Here is a 13,426-nt window from a genome sequence, read left to right on the forward strand (position 1 = left end):
ACTTCCCCTGTGGGTGCCGGCACAGGGAGTGTGACCACAGAGAAAGCTCTTTGCTGTGTTCTATGTAAGGAGCTGCATGCAGGACTCACTCCGTGGGTAAGGGACTTGGGCCCCATTGTCCCAGACTCTGTGTCACCTCTCCCGAGCTGTCTCTTCACTAGCTCAAGCACAGCCCCTTGTTGTCTGGGGAGCAGCATGGGGTTGTGATGAGGTGAGCTGCAGAGAAGCTGGGACAAGTGAGCCCTCAGCTCCTTCTGCCTCCAGAGCCGAATTTAAGTGTCTAAGAGAAAACACAGGGGTCTGGTGGTTTTTACCTTCGAGCCGGTAAAAAGGTGCCAGACACTTTTTTTGGGTTTTAGTCTGGGCCCATCTGTTGCCAGAATGCACTGTTCGCAGCCAGACCCTCGGTCTCCAGGATCTGCTCAGTGCTGACCACGCCAGGCCCTCCCGAGCCCACCCATCCCAGCCGCCTCTCCTAGTAGCCCTCCCAGCTCTCCACACAGGCTGGGCTGGCAGCCAGGTCTCTTCTGAATTGGTGGGCGGAGGTGTGTCTTAGAGCAGGTGACGTGCTGGGGGCAGTGCCAGTACCCCACAGGCCTCCCCGGCAGCTGTCACCTAATTGCCTGATTAGCTCAGTGATTAATCGACTAATTGGGACCTCAGCTTCAAATCCCCCATAACAAGGAGCTTTTGTGGAAAGTCTCAAAACTAGTTCTTGAGAGTGTGAAGCAAGTGTAGGGCACAGACTGGACGGACATGCAGACCAGGGGACAGTGGCCACAGCTCTGTGTCCACAGAAGAAATCCACAGTAAAAAGTGGAGTGTCTTCCCTCCCTCCCTCTATCGCTCCTTCTGTCTTCTTTTAAAAACAATGAAAATCAGCACTGAGATCATCCATGAGGCCCCAACATGGGGGCTGCAGGCAGTCTTCCCACCAGACACCCTGATCCCCCAAAGGCCACTGCTGACCTCAGGGTGGGGCTTTGCCTCCACATACTGTTCTGTTTCTCCCTGACGGGTCAGTAGGTGTGGCCTCCTGGCCAGTTGGGCCCCACAGCTGTCTGCACTCATGCCTGGGATCAGTCAGGTTAGAAATCACTGGGGGCATCTGGAAGGAGGTCAAGGGTGGGCCCCTCTCTGGGTTCCAGAGGCCTGAGGTGTCAGTGGCCTGGACGCTCCTTCCTTCATGGCTCTGGGAATGTCTGATCCAGGGTGGGAACTTGTTGCTGCTCCTGTTAAAAATAAAGCCTTCTCATCTGGACAGGGGCACCTTGGGGTGACGCCTTTCCAGGAGAGGCTCAGCCCCCCTCCTTTAGGTGACCTCCCACAGGTTCTCCATCTTGCTGAGTATCAGTTTGCTGCTTCCTAAAATAGGGTGATAACAGCTCTTTGCAGTCACTGGTCTGTGGATGTGTCCAACAGCCCACAGGACACTGACCCCACACTCCACACAGGCCCCCTTGCTGCCCTGGGGAGCCAGCTCCTGGGGAAGTGGGTTGGGCGCTATGGTCTGTGTTCATGATCAGAAGTTTCTGGAGCTGCCCATGGTTTGGTCCTGTGGGAAGAGATGATAGTGAAGGGTGAGGAGCTCCTGGGGCTCTTGCCCACCCACATTTACTCACCAGCCCTGAGGCAGGGGGGCTGTGAGAGGCCCAGCATCACCCCCACTGAGGTCTCAGGGCAGGTCCTCCTGGTTTTGCCGTACCAGGTTTGGGTGCCTCCAGCCTGGGGCAGGTGTCTTGGCCATATCTACGTGTTTGTACGGTCCTTCCTGTGTTGGCCCAGTGTGCCAGGCGAGGGCATACTGGGCGAAGGCTGCAGAGACCACGGCTCAGAGCTGCGGGACATCAGTGATGTTGGAGAGTCCCAGTGTCTGTGCTTTGCCCTTGGGCCGGCCTCAGGCACTGGTCCTGTGGTGCCTCAGAGTGTCCCGTCCCCTTGGGACACTTTGCCTGCGATGGAAAAGATTCATGTGTGGAAAGAGTGCCTCCTAGGAGATGCCAGTGCTGGGAGTCTTATCTCAGACATAGGGATCTCTAATTAAACACATTCATAAAACTGTAATGAACTGTTCATTTATTTAAGTGGGGGGAATTATTTCATTAATTTTTAGCCAACTGCAAGCATCCATTCTGAGATGGACAGTTTGGAGACAATCTTCTGCTCCCCAGGGTGAGGGTCTGGGTAGGGCCCCTCCCCTGAATGACCACTCCACTTGTCTCCCCAGCTGCCCCACCCCAGGATGCACGGGCTCAGGACACATCCGCGGCAAGTACTCCAGGCACCGAAGGTAAGGAGGCCTGAGGGCCCTCACCACTATTCCTGGGAAGGAGGGTGGGCTGCTGGGGTGTTGGAGCCCACCTAGTGCCCTGGGCCTTTTGTGGATCCACGTTTGCTCACGAGTGCTGTGCTGCAGTGTCCTCCCACTCGACCTGTTACTGAGGGGCCTTCACAGCTGAGGCTGAGTGTTGCCATGGCGTGGGTGCGAGGTCTCCCTGACAGGCTGCTGTGAGGCTGTGTGAGTTGAGCAGCAGAGCTTGGAACAGACCTGGGGTGCATTGGGATGATCTGAGTTATCCCGAGGGGTCTGCTGGACCTCAGGGACCCCCACTGCCATCCAAGGTTCAGAGGGTGGGTGAGGGTATGAAGGGTGTGCAGGTGGACAGGGGTGGGCCTGGGTGGGTGCAGAGCAGAGCAGCGGGTGCCGGCCCCACCCTCGGGGGTCTTCTGAGAGAAGCTGAAAATGCCATTTAAAGCACAGTCAGGACAGTTCACTCAAGTCTGGAACCAGCCTGCCAGTGAGTTTGGGGCTTCTAGCGGAAGGATGGCAATGAGATACCAAGAGAAACAGGGTGAAGGGTGGGAGGGGGCCCGGGCAGTATTGACGGGGTGGCCACGACCCGGTCCCCTCCTCCAGTTTGCAGAGCTGCCCTCTGGCCAAGAAGAGGAAGCTGGAGGGCGCCAAGGCCCAGCACCTGGTGTCCAAGCGGAAGTCACACCCCCTGAGGCTGGCTCTGGATGAGGGCTATGGTGTAGACAGTGACGGCAGCGAGGATGCCGAGGTGAAGGACGCCTCTGTTTCTGATGCGTCGGAAGGAACTCTGGAGGAAGACGAAGCTGAGATGTCAGGACAGGAGGAGATTCATCGCCCAGGGCCAGCTGAAGGTGCTTTGTTGTTCTTTCTGCCTCGAATAAAGGATGCTCAGTGTGTCCCTGGAGAGTCGCAGCCTGTGAGCCGGGAGGCCCCGCCAAGAACGCCCTTCCTGAGAACAAGCGATGTCCTGTCCCACACCGGCTGGGCTTCCTGGAGAGGGCCGGCGGCTGCATCTGTGCAGACACTGTGTGTGTGACTGTGCGTGTGACGAGAGATGACGGACACATGGACATGGCTGTGTGTCTGGCCCTTGGGAAGAGCTGCCTGGGGCTGGGGCGGGGGTCTGCTTGGCGTCTGGCGAGAATGAGAAGGACGCCTGCTTGCACCGTCTTTCCTGTGGGGCACCCAGCCCTTGGCAAATGCTGATGTGAAGGCCCCGGGTCCAAACCCCTCAGCACCCCTGAACTTCTGGGTCTGAGGTGGATTATTTTAAATTTTGGAGCATATCCTGGAGGGTGTCCACACTTGTCTCCCTCTGAGGCTCTGGCTGTGCCTGAAGTGTGTGTGGCCTCCTGGGCTCCAGGTAGGAAGCACTAATTACAAAGGAGGGAGTTTGGGGTCCGGTGTCAGTCTCCCTGCTCGGTCCCCTGGAGCATGGACTGCAGGGCTGGCCTCTTGGGCTGCCAAGACCTTGCGGAAGACTCCACAGGGCTGTGCATGGGGAGCACCCTACATCTTAGTCATGGTGGTGAAAATGTTTAAATTTGGGTCCTTTATTTTTTTTATTTTTATTTTTTATGTTTTTACCCTCACCCGAGGATATTTTCCCATTTCTTTTCAGAGACAGTGGAAGGGAGAGAGAGAGAGAAACATTGATGTGATAGAAATGCATTGATTGGTTGCTTCCTGCACGTGCCCTGACTGGGGCCAGGGATCAAGCCTGCAACTGTGCCCTTGGGAGGAATTGAACCCGGGACCCTTCAGTCTGCGGGCCGATGCTCTAATCACTGAGCCAAACTGGTTAGGGCTGAGTCCTTTAAAAAGTATAAATTTGTTTACTGCTTTTTGATTTTGAAACAATTTTAAAAAATCTGATGTATTCTTTGGTCTCGCTTTGGTGAAATGATTTGAGAAAGTACCGCAATTGCTTTAAAAACAGAGTAGTCGTTACTCCGTCTACTCCTAAAATAAGTTCAATGTGATCTCCCGACCTAGGCAGGGGCTGTGACTAAAATGACCTCACCGTGTCCCCATTTCTAGGGGTTTGTGTTCCCCGGCTGTGGCAGGTGGCGGGGCAGGGGCCCGGACACCCACCCTTCCTGTGCACCCCTCCACGTGGCTTTTTTGGTCTTGTGCAGGAAGCAGCCCCATCCAGCCTCCTTGTGGTTCCGACCCCATGGGCAGCCCCACAGGCTCCTCCACAGGCAGCTGCAGCAGCTGTCAGGAGATCATCGCAGCTTCTCTCCTGAACCTGGGCCAAGTTGCAGAAGAGGCACTGGCCGGGGAGGGCCTGGGCCAAGACGCCATGCCGGGCCCCGGTGTCCAGCCCCTGGTTCAGGAGGAAGTGGAAGAAGGGGCCACCAGCGACGAAGGGGAGGAGGGTGTCTTCATCCAGCCGGGGGGCGCGGAGGGAGTCATCGGGGTCGCCCGTGCGTGCTCCCGGGAGCTGTGTCCCCAGTCCCTGGAGGGTGTGACCAGCGAGGAGTCCAGCCAGCCCAGTGTGTCCCTGGGTCCCGAGGAGGGGGAGGAGGACACTCCCGATGTGACCTGCCAGGGGGGCGCCCCCCAGGCCCTCCCCCAGAAGGCCCCCGAGCCCCGCAGCCCTGAGCCGGAGGGCTCCATCACAGTTGAGCTGCACTCTGAAGACAGCAGGGACGAGGTCCCGGACGAGTCTGAGATGTACGACGTGATGACCCGGGGGAACCTGGGCCTCCTGGAGCAGGCCATCGCCCTGAAGGCCGAGCAGGTGCATGCCCTGTGCCAGCCTGCGGAGCAGGGCCCAGGCGAGCCGCTGAAGGCGGCCAGGCCCCTGGATGCCACGCGGAAGACCTACTGCAGCAAAGGTAGGGCTGGTGCCTGCTCTGCACACGCATCCTCCAGTCCTTCACCCAGGATGCCCAGGTGTGCAGATACAGGTCCAGGAGAGGCATGGCCTGACGCCCTTTCCTGCTGGGAGGGCGGCAGATGCAGATGAGGGACAAACAGGCACACGACCACAGAGTCTGGTCATTGAACCTGAAGAAAGGGCTCCCACGGCTCACAGAAGGTCATCGGAGAGAAAGACAGAGCTGAGGCACTAGCTGAGAGGAGGAGGGTGGGAGGGACAGTGACCCAATTCAGTGGCCCAGCCACAGCCTGGGGGACCCACTTGGGTTGTGGAGGGCACAGATAGACCTGGGGAACGCACCTGGATCATGGAGGGACACGCAGGGCCATGTTTTCTGGAAACACTCACTCATGAAACCAGCTCAGGGGAAGATATTCAGGGCCACAGCTGAGAGTATACAGAGGGGGACATTATTGCAACCTGAGGATAGCTGTCAAGGGGAGACCCTTTCAGGGTGGCACAGACTTGAGGGATAGCAGTTTGGGGGCTCACATTCAGGCCAGCACAGGCTCATGCATAGGCCTTGAGAGGACATGAACACAAGGAGACACATGTGAAGGTGACGTAGACTCAGGGATGATGTAGGGTGTCAGTTGGGGGTGGGCGTGGGGCCCACAGATCAGGGACAGTGTTGGAGAGGAGAGTGACTGGGGACACAGACAGAGGGACAGCTCCAGGCCCAAGTGTTCAGGCACTCATACCTATGGGATGGACATTAGGAGATCAGATGTAGTGTCCTGCTTTCAGGGCTAAAGTTGAGGGCATGGACCCGTGGGACAGACGCAGGTGGCCGAGCTAGGAGCGTCAGGCAGCGCCACGCAGGCCATGTGGAGCTGATGCTGAGGTGCAGACATGGGTGCCCTGCACAGAGGCCAGCTCAGAAAGCAGGTGCTGGGAGGGATTTGTGAGCCGTCCCTGTGTGTGTGGCTCTGTGGTGTCTGGGTTCTCCCAGAGGGGACAGCTCTGTCCAGGAGTTTCTCAAGGGCATAGGCTATGTTGGAGATCATCAGTGCCCTCTCAGGTGTCCCCTTTGGTCCCCCACACTCACTAGTGACCTCTCTGGGCTTGCAGAGGCTAGATAAGCCCAGTAACTGAGATTTGGGCTTAAATGTCTGCCCAGGCGCTTGTTTGTCATGTGACGTTGGGTAAGTCTCTTCACTTTGTTCTCATGTTGTCAAATCTAAAGGCTGCCTTTAGATTTGCAGGGGGCTTGTCACATTACCTTCACCTTCCTATGCAGAGGCTGGACCTCAAGGGTGGGGCTCCGGGAAGGTTTGCCCCCACTCGAGCTGCTGGGAGAGGAAGTGGTGCCAGCCCCTATGTGGGCTGCCCTTCAGATCACTGTGCACCCTGCTGTCTGGGGCAGTTTTGTCCATCTCTGGTCTTCTCGTCTCTGGGCAGATAGCTGGTGTGGACCAGTTTCTCCAGAGTCACCTCACTGTCCAGCCCAGGCCCCTCTGGGCACTTGGGCAGCCTGGCCAGTCTCCCCTCTGGATGGCCAGAGAAGGGTGAACTGTCCCGCCCCCTTGCTGCTCGTCACCCGCCACATGGCTTCCTGGCCACCTTCCGACTGGTGTGTCATGTCTGTTTAGATTCCTCAAGAGCAGAGAAACGGGAGATCAAGTGTCCAACACCGGGCTGTGACGGAACTGGCCACGTGACGGGGCTGTACCCTCACCACCGCAGCCTGTCTGGGTGCCCCCACAAGGACAGGATCCCTCCGGAGAGTGAGTAGCTCTGCATAGCTCAGGGGACCTCTGATGTTCGGACGGTGTCCATGTGGGGGAGTGGCCACTCGGGGCTCTGTCCTTTGGATTGGTACTGTCCCAATGCCCAAACTTGAGCCCTACAAGGCTGGGGACATGGAGCATGCTCAGTCATCCTCCTTGAGATGGCAACTTGGATCAGGGCCCCCAGAAGTCGGGCATGGTTTGGGCATACCCAAGGGACACGAGGCAGCTGGCTGTGGAGAGGCTGCGCCTGTGCTGAAGGCTCAGGAGGAAGCCTGTCCTGTCCTCTGGGCTGGAGGCAGTAGCTGTGACCAAGAGGTTGGCAGCCAGAGGTTGTAAAGCTGAATCCGTTTCTGCCCCAGGCAAGCAGGGGGCATGGTGGGTGTGTGCGCCATGCCTGGGCTGAGGCTTGGGGGCTGGAGCCACCAGACCTGTGCTCCCAGGTGCTATGTGCCCACCCCACGAAGCTGCGGCCTTTGGACGGGCTCCCGCCCCCTCCTGCCGTGCTCACCCCCCGCCCCCCCCTTACAGTCTTGGCCATGCACGAGAATGTACTCAAGTGCCCCACCCCCGGCTGCACGGGCCAGGGCCACGTGAACAGCAACCGGAACACACACAGAAGGTACTCACCTAGCTGGGCGTGGAGGGCGGCAGGGGCGCTGGGCCTGCGTGGCCCAGGGCTGGTGCATGGCGGGCAGACCTCTGTATGTCGTTGGGCTTCCCTGGGCTCCTCGCAGGTGCCCGCCTGTGACCCCGGCTCGACAGACAGAGCCTGGAGGAGAGGGCTCAGCTGTCCCCTTGTCTTTCTCTAGCTTGTCCGGGTGTCCCATTGCTGCTGCAGAAAAATTAGCCAAATCTCACGAGAAGCAACAGCCACAGACAGGAGATCCTTCCAAGACTGGCTCTAGTTCCGATCGGATCCTCAGGTGAGTGCAAGGACCGCAGCTCCGGAAGGGCTGCCTCTGGCTGCACGTGCTTGTGGGCGGGTGTGGGAGCTGATGCTTCAAGCAGCTGTGGGGCTTCCCAGGGCCAGGATGGAGGGCAGCTTCAGGGGCACACGGGACAGCCTCCAGTCTGCTGCAGAGGCAGGGTGGAAGTCTCCCAGATCTTCTCTCTGAGCTGATGGGAACAGAAGCCCCTCCACACCTGGCACAGTTGGCAGTCTCCTCCCAGGTGGTCTTCCTGCCCGGGATCCTGTGTTGTCTGGGCTGGGGTCTTCCTGCTGCCTCTTACGCATTTAAACATCTGAACTTCTTGAAGAGCTTCAGTAACGATGAATGAAACCCCTGCGGTGGCCTTTTCCTGCCTGTCCCTGACCCTGCTGCAGCCCCTTCAGGGGCCATCTCAACCTTCCCTGCCCACTGAAGAGCTGAGTGGGGCTAGCTTTGAGACTGGTTTCAGAAACATGCCTCAGACCCTTCTCCCCAGGAACTCTACGCCATCCCACCACTAGTTCTGCTGTGGAGTGGCTGCTGCCCAGCTTCTGGCCACGGGCTCATACTAACTGTCGCTGACCTGTTGGAAATCTGTTCTAAGTCCTGGGAGAAAGTCTCATGTCCCCCCTCCTCTGACTGGTGCTGTCTGCAAGGGGACATGCCAGTCTTCCTCATACAGATCAGGCCCCAGGCAACTGTCAGTGGTAGGACATGGGGAAGGTCTTCCAGGGTGTTTGTCCACCTGGGTTCTGCGGGGCCCTGTGCAGGCTGTCAGGTGAAGCAATGGGGATGAGTAGCACAGGGTCCCTGGGTCCTGTCCTCATGGTTCTGCCTCTGTCCTGCACCCCAGACCCATGTGCTTTGTGAAGCAGCTCGAGGTCCCTCCATACGGAAGCTACCGGCCCAGTGTGGCCCCTGCCACACCCAGGGCCAACCTGGCCAAGGAACTGGAGAAGTTCTCCAAGGTCACCTTCGACTACGCAAGTTTTGATGCTCAGGTTTTTGGCAAACGCATGCTTGCCCCAAAGATTCAGACCAGCGAAACCTCACCTAAAGCCTTTAAATGTAAGTTGGGTAGAATTGCTCCTGGGGGTATAGAGTGAGGAGTGGTGGAGGAAGGGCCCTGGCCAGGAGCACTAGGGGAATCTGCCCATCTGCTGATGGGATGGGATCAGGGCCTCAGCTGTCTCAGTGCCTACCCTCCCTCTTCACCGTCAAACTCCGTGTGTGCCCTCGCTATTTGTGAAACAAAACTAGGCCCTTTGTGGTGTGCGTGTCCAAAGGCTTGAGAATGGCTTTGCTGATGTGGCCCACCCTGCAAAATCTCCCTCTCCTGGCCATCTTCTCCCAGCCTGTTTGTTCCGACACAGAGGGGCAGGGCACACGTGTACATGTGTGCATGCGCATGTGTGTTCGTGCGTGTGTCTGTGTCTCTGTTTGGTGTCGGGTAGGTCAGACAACTGCTGTGTTGAGCCTGGTACCCCGACAGGAGCCATTTCCCCCCCTGCTGGGGAGCATCTTGCTGGACACGATGTGTTATTTGTAATACTAGCAACAAATGTTCTAGGTACTTGTACTAACAAAAATGAACCTTCAGGAACAACCCTTCCTGTCTTTTTGTCCCTTATTACACTGACCTGTGGGCTGCCAGTCTGTTAGCCCTGGAAGCGCATAGGAAGTGGAAAGCACCGCACTGTACCTGAGGCTGGAGCTGGCATCTCCTGGTGGAAATGGGCCCCAATGCAGTAGTGATGGGTTTCCTACCTGTTAATAATAAAAATGCGAACTGATACAACTGCAGCTGAAGCATGAACACCTCTCCCATCTGTTAGGCCTGAGGTGTTTCCGCCTTCACGCACAGGCACCCACCAGCACCACGCACTCACATGGAGCTTGCTGTAGGTCTGGAAATTTTCTGGGGATATTGTCATTACTCAGAAATCTCATACCTGAGAGTGATTTTATGGCTACGGCACAATTACTAGAAAAGATAACATTTTATGCCTTATGTTTATTTGAGCAATAATGTTACTTTACTAAAGCAGAGCCTTTTATGGGGACATCAAAACCAGCCTTTTGACATGATTGACACAATTGTCCTACTTGTGTGATATTCCAAACAGCCATCCTATTTACAGAATTCTTTAGTCTTTCAATAATGATTCACAGGTGGATAATTTGTTTTTGTTTAAAATATCAGGGATGCTGGAATGTCTTTGGAGGGTTTTGTTCTTTCTGCACAAATTTTGGTCAGGCCAGAAATAACCTCCTCAATCCCAGACAGGAGTGCAAGTAGGAGCTGGGTGTGTGGACATGTGAGCAACCTGAACGACCTCGCCCCAAGCCCACCTTCCCTGTAGCTTTGCCCTGTGCACCCCCAGCCACCCTGAAGTCCCTTATGTGTCTGTGTGCCACCTGCTGTTCAAGTTGTACATCAGCCTGGTGTTCCCTCTTTGCAGCCAGACCTTTCCCAAAGGCCCCTTCCCCCAGGCACAGCGCCTGCTCCCCGCCCTCTTCTGTAGGCTTCGACTACGCGCACGACGCCGAGGCTGCGCACATGGCCGCCACCGCCATCCTGAACCTCTCCACGCGCTGCTGGGAAATGCCCGAGAACCTCAGCACGAAGCCACAGGACGTGCCCAGCAAGGTTGGTGTGCCCCCTGCAGGGAGTCGCTTCTGAGGCGGAGTTCATTTGGAGGAATTTACAGCCCAGACCACAAGCCTCTGAGCGAGATATTCTCAGGATCATCCAGGGTTTATCTGGAGATTATCACTTTTTCTCCATTTTCTTCCCCAGCTATGGCCCCTGGTGAGCAGAGAGCGTGGATGGGTGCCTTTTGAGACTGTGTGGTGTGCCTATAGAGGGGCCACGTGGCTGGCACACGTGTGTTCCCGTGTCTCCCTGAGTCTGAGGCTTATGCACATGTTCTCGTCCGACCGAGCTCATGCCCTCAAGGGTCTGGTCTGTGGTCCGGGGGACTGGAAGGAGGGAGGTAGAGCTTCCTCCGTCTGGGCCTCAGGACTCGCTTCTCAGAGGCCCTTCTATTCAGTTTCGTTCTGCTTCCTTTCGAGGGAACCATGTTTGGGGTGCTCTGCAAAGCTGCCTTCAGTGCCTCAAGGCCCATGTGGGAGGACGTGGGGTCCCAAACACAGATGGCCCTTGCGTTGCAGGCAGTGGATGCCGAGGTCGAGGTGGATGAAAACGGGACCCTGGACCTGAGTATGCCCAAACATCGCCGGCCGGAAGGCGCTTTCCCTAGCCGCAGCCCTGGAGTGAAGTCTCCAGATGCCTCCCAGCGCCAGAGCAGCACCAGCACCCCTGGCAGCTCCATGACCTCGCCCCAATCCAACCAGGCCTCCCGCCAGGATGAGTGGGACCGGCCTCTGGACTACACCAAGCCCAGCCGCCAGCGAGAGGGGGAGCCTGAGGAGGTGGGTGCCGCAGACTGAGGCTGCTTCTCTGGACAGAGCCTCTGGGGGTCCTGTCCCTTTGCACACAGGGTTCTGCACCCTCAGGGCAGCCAGGACTCACCCTCCCCTGTGAAGGGTTTTCACTACTGGGTGGGGCTCTGTGTTTGTCCCTGTGAGAGAGGTGGTCTCTCTTCTTAGGACACAGTGGTCAGCACACATGGGGCCTCTGAGAGCCTGGGGAGGAGAGGGCTTCTCTCAGGCCCCACCAGGGATGACTTCGTTTTGTGGGCTTCCAGCCAACCCGCTTTCCAAATAGGGGCACCCCAAACCCCAGCAGCCCTTTCTATGGTCCCTAGGATGCTCCAGCCACCTGGCTCCTTGGATAAAGGCAGGAGAGAACTCCTGGCCTCGGAGCCCCCATGCTGGGGAGTGGCCTGAGTCCCAAGACAAGCACCACCTGGTAAAAAGCAAAAAGTCGGGTGTCTGTGATGGGCTGTGGCCTGGGGACAGTGGACAGTTTCTGCCTAGTCACTCCACCAACTTGAGATGGGGGCTGATTGGGGGCTTTTCCCAAAGAGCTGTGCATCCTGAATAGCAAAGCCCAACTCTGAGGCTGTCGCGGGCTCCAGGCAGCCTCTGCACAGTGTGCACAGGTCTGCAGGTCCCCTCCCTCCTCCTCCTTCCCCGCCAGCCCCCTCAACACACCAGGAGGGCAGGCCCTGTGGAGCAGGGAGTGGGGAGGTCTCCTCTCTGGTTCCATCTTGCTGGTGAACCAGCTCCATCTACGTGCGACGTATGCACCCCCACTTTACAGAGGAGCAGGCTCGGGTCCAGGCTGAGACCCTGTGGCTCAGTCACATGGCTGTGCCTTGGCGTTAGGCCTCAGAGAAGAGGCACCTGAGCCTGAGCCCCGACGGAGGGCGGCTGCCCGAGACCCGCCTGCCCAGGGCTGTACTTGCTGCCTTCCCCCTGGTTGGCAAAACCGTGCCCAGTTGGTGGGGCCTTCCTGTGGGGGGCTGCCAGTGGAGGCGGGGCCTTCGCATCTGCTGTCATCCTTGTTCCTGTCTTGCTCCCAGGACTTAGCTTCACTGCCCCCCTGGCGACCTCGCCCTCACCGGCCCCCTTTGGCTCCTTCTTCAGCCACCACCTCAGGCTGGTCCCCTCCCTGGGCTGCTTGCCCCTCTCCTCTTTGAGCACCCTTGCCCTCTCCCAGGACTGTCACCAGGCTCTTGCTCACTGAAGCCTGTTCCCACACTCTACCCTGTAGCCGACAGTCCACCCTCCAGGCAGAGGCCTCAGCTCACGCCCAGCCCCTTCCTCTCTCCAGCTGCCTCCCCTAGGCATGGGGACCTCACCGCCCATTGGGTCACCCTTAGCAAGACTTCCTGAGCCGGGCCTTCTCGGTCTCTGTACCACGGCCCTGGATTCCTGACTCAGACCTCCTGCCAGCTCTGCCCTGTCCGGGGGGGCTGCTCCCCCAGCCTCCGGCTGCAGCCCATACTCAGTGTCCATGCCCACAGGCCTCTGGGATGCTCTCCAGGTTGGTGCTTCTGGGAGCCCCATCCATCCTGAAGCACAGCTTCTTTTTTTTGAATTAAATTTATTGGGGTGACATTGGTTAATAGCTTGCAACTTGATCAGGTGAATGAGTCAATAGCAGTGACTGATCTCAGGCAGTCCTGATGCTGGCTGTGTGCTCCAGGGCATTTCCAACTTTGATCCCCAGAAGTCCTGTGAGGGGCTGCCCTTAGCTCCAGTTTCAAAGGGGAGCCTTGGTCCCAGGCGGTTGAACATTTGCTTGGGACATAAAGCAAGTGCCGATGCTGGGATGTGAGCTGTGAGCCACTGAAACTGCCTGTTATGGACCAACTTGCAGGGCGCTGACCTTCCTGACTCTTATAGACTGCCCCCCAACTTCAAAGGCTGGGTGCTTGGTCACCCCGTCCATAGCACCCTGCCCTTGGGTGGTGACTGAGCACCTCCGGACCCAGCATTCAAGTTCAAAAAGCTTATTAAGTGCTGGCTGTGGCCCAGGCACTGCGCCAGTGGGACGTAGGGCGGTGGCCAGGGGGTCGGGGACCAGTTCCCTTGCACTTTGTGTGCTGTTATTCTCCTGTCACCTCATCGTCACGGCATTTCGACAGGTACT

At 57.7% G+C, this 13,426-nt stretch overlaps 1 protein-coding gene across 2 annotated transcripts in view; it reads left to right on the forward strand.

Moving 5' to 3' along the window:
- MYT1 (myelin transcription factor 1) overlaps positions 1 to 13,426 on the forward strand; it is a 31,357-nt gene that overhangs the window by 3,627 nt on the left and 14,304 nt on the right. The window contains exons 3-11 of one of the 2 annotated variants that reach the window (XM_087818658.1): positions 2,228 to 2,290; positions 2,918 to 3,165; positions 4,453 to 5,157; positions 6,794 to 6,928; positions 7,463 to 7,553; positions 7,744 to 7,857; positions 8,717 to 8,931; positions 10,326 to 10,513; positions 11,038 to 11,298. In XM_087818658.1, coding sequence (XP_087674784.1) covers positions 2,228 to 2,290; positions 2,918 to 3,165; positions 4,453 to 5,157; positions 6,794 to 6,928; positions 7,463 to 7,553; positions 7,744 to 7,857; positions 8,717 to 8,931; positions 10,326 to 10,513; positions 11,038 to 11,298 — 2,020 coding nt within the window. The remainder of the gene's footprint in view (positions 1 to 2,227; positions 2,291 to 2,917; positions 3,166 to 4,452; positions 5,158 to 6,793; positions 6,929 to 7,462; positions 7,554 to 7,743; positions 7,858 to 8,716; positions 8,932 to 10,325; positions 10,514 to 11,037; positions 11,299 to 13,426) is intronic. The other variant, XM_016202896.2, reaches the window with a different exon arrangement.

This window comes from Miniopterus natalensis, chromosome 7 (assembly GCF_054644295.1).
Source record: "Miniopterus natalensis isolate mMinNat1 chromosome 7, mMinNat1.hap1, whole genome shotgun sequence".
Lineage (NCBI taxonomy): Eukaryota > Metazoa > Chordata > Mammalia > Chiroptera > Miniopteridae > Miniopterus > Miniopterus natalensis.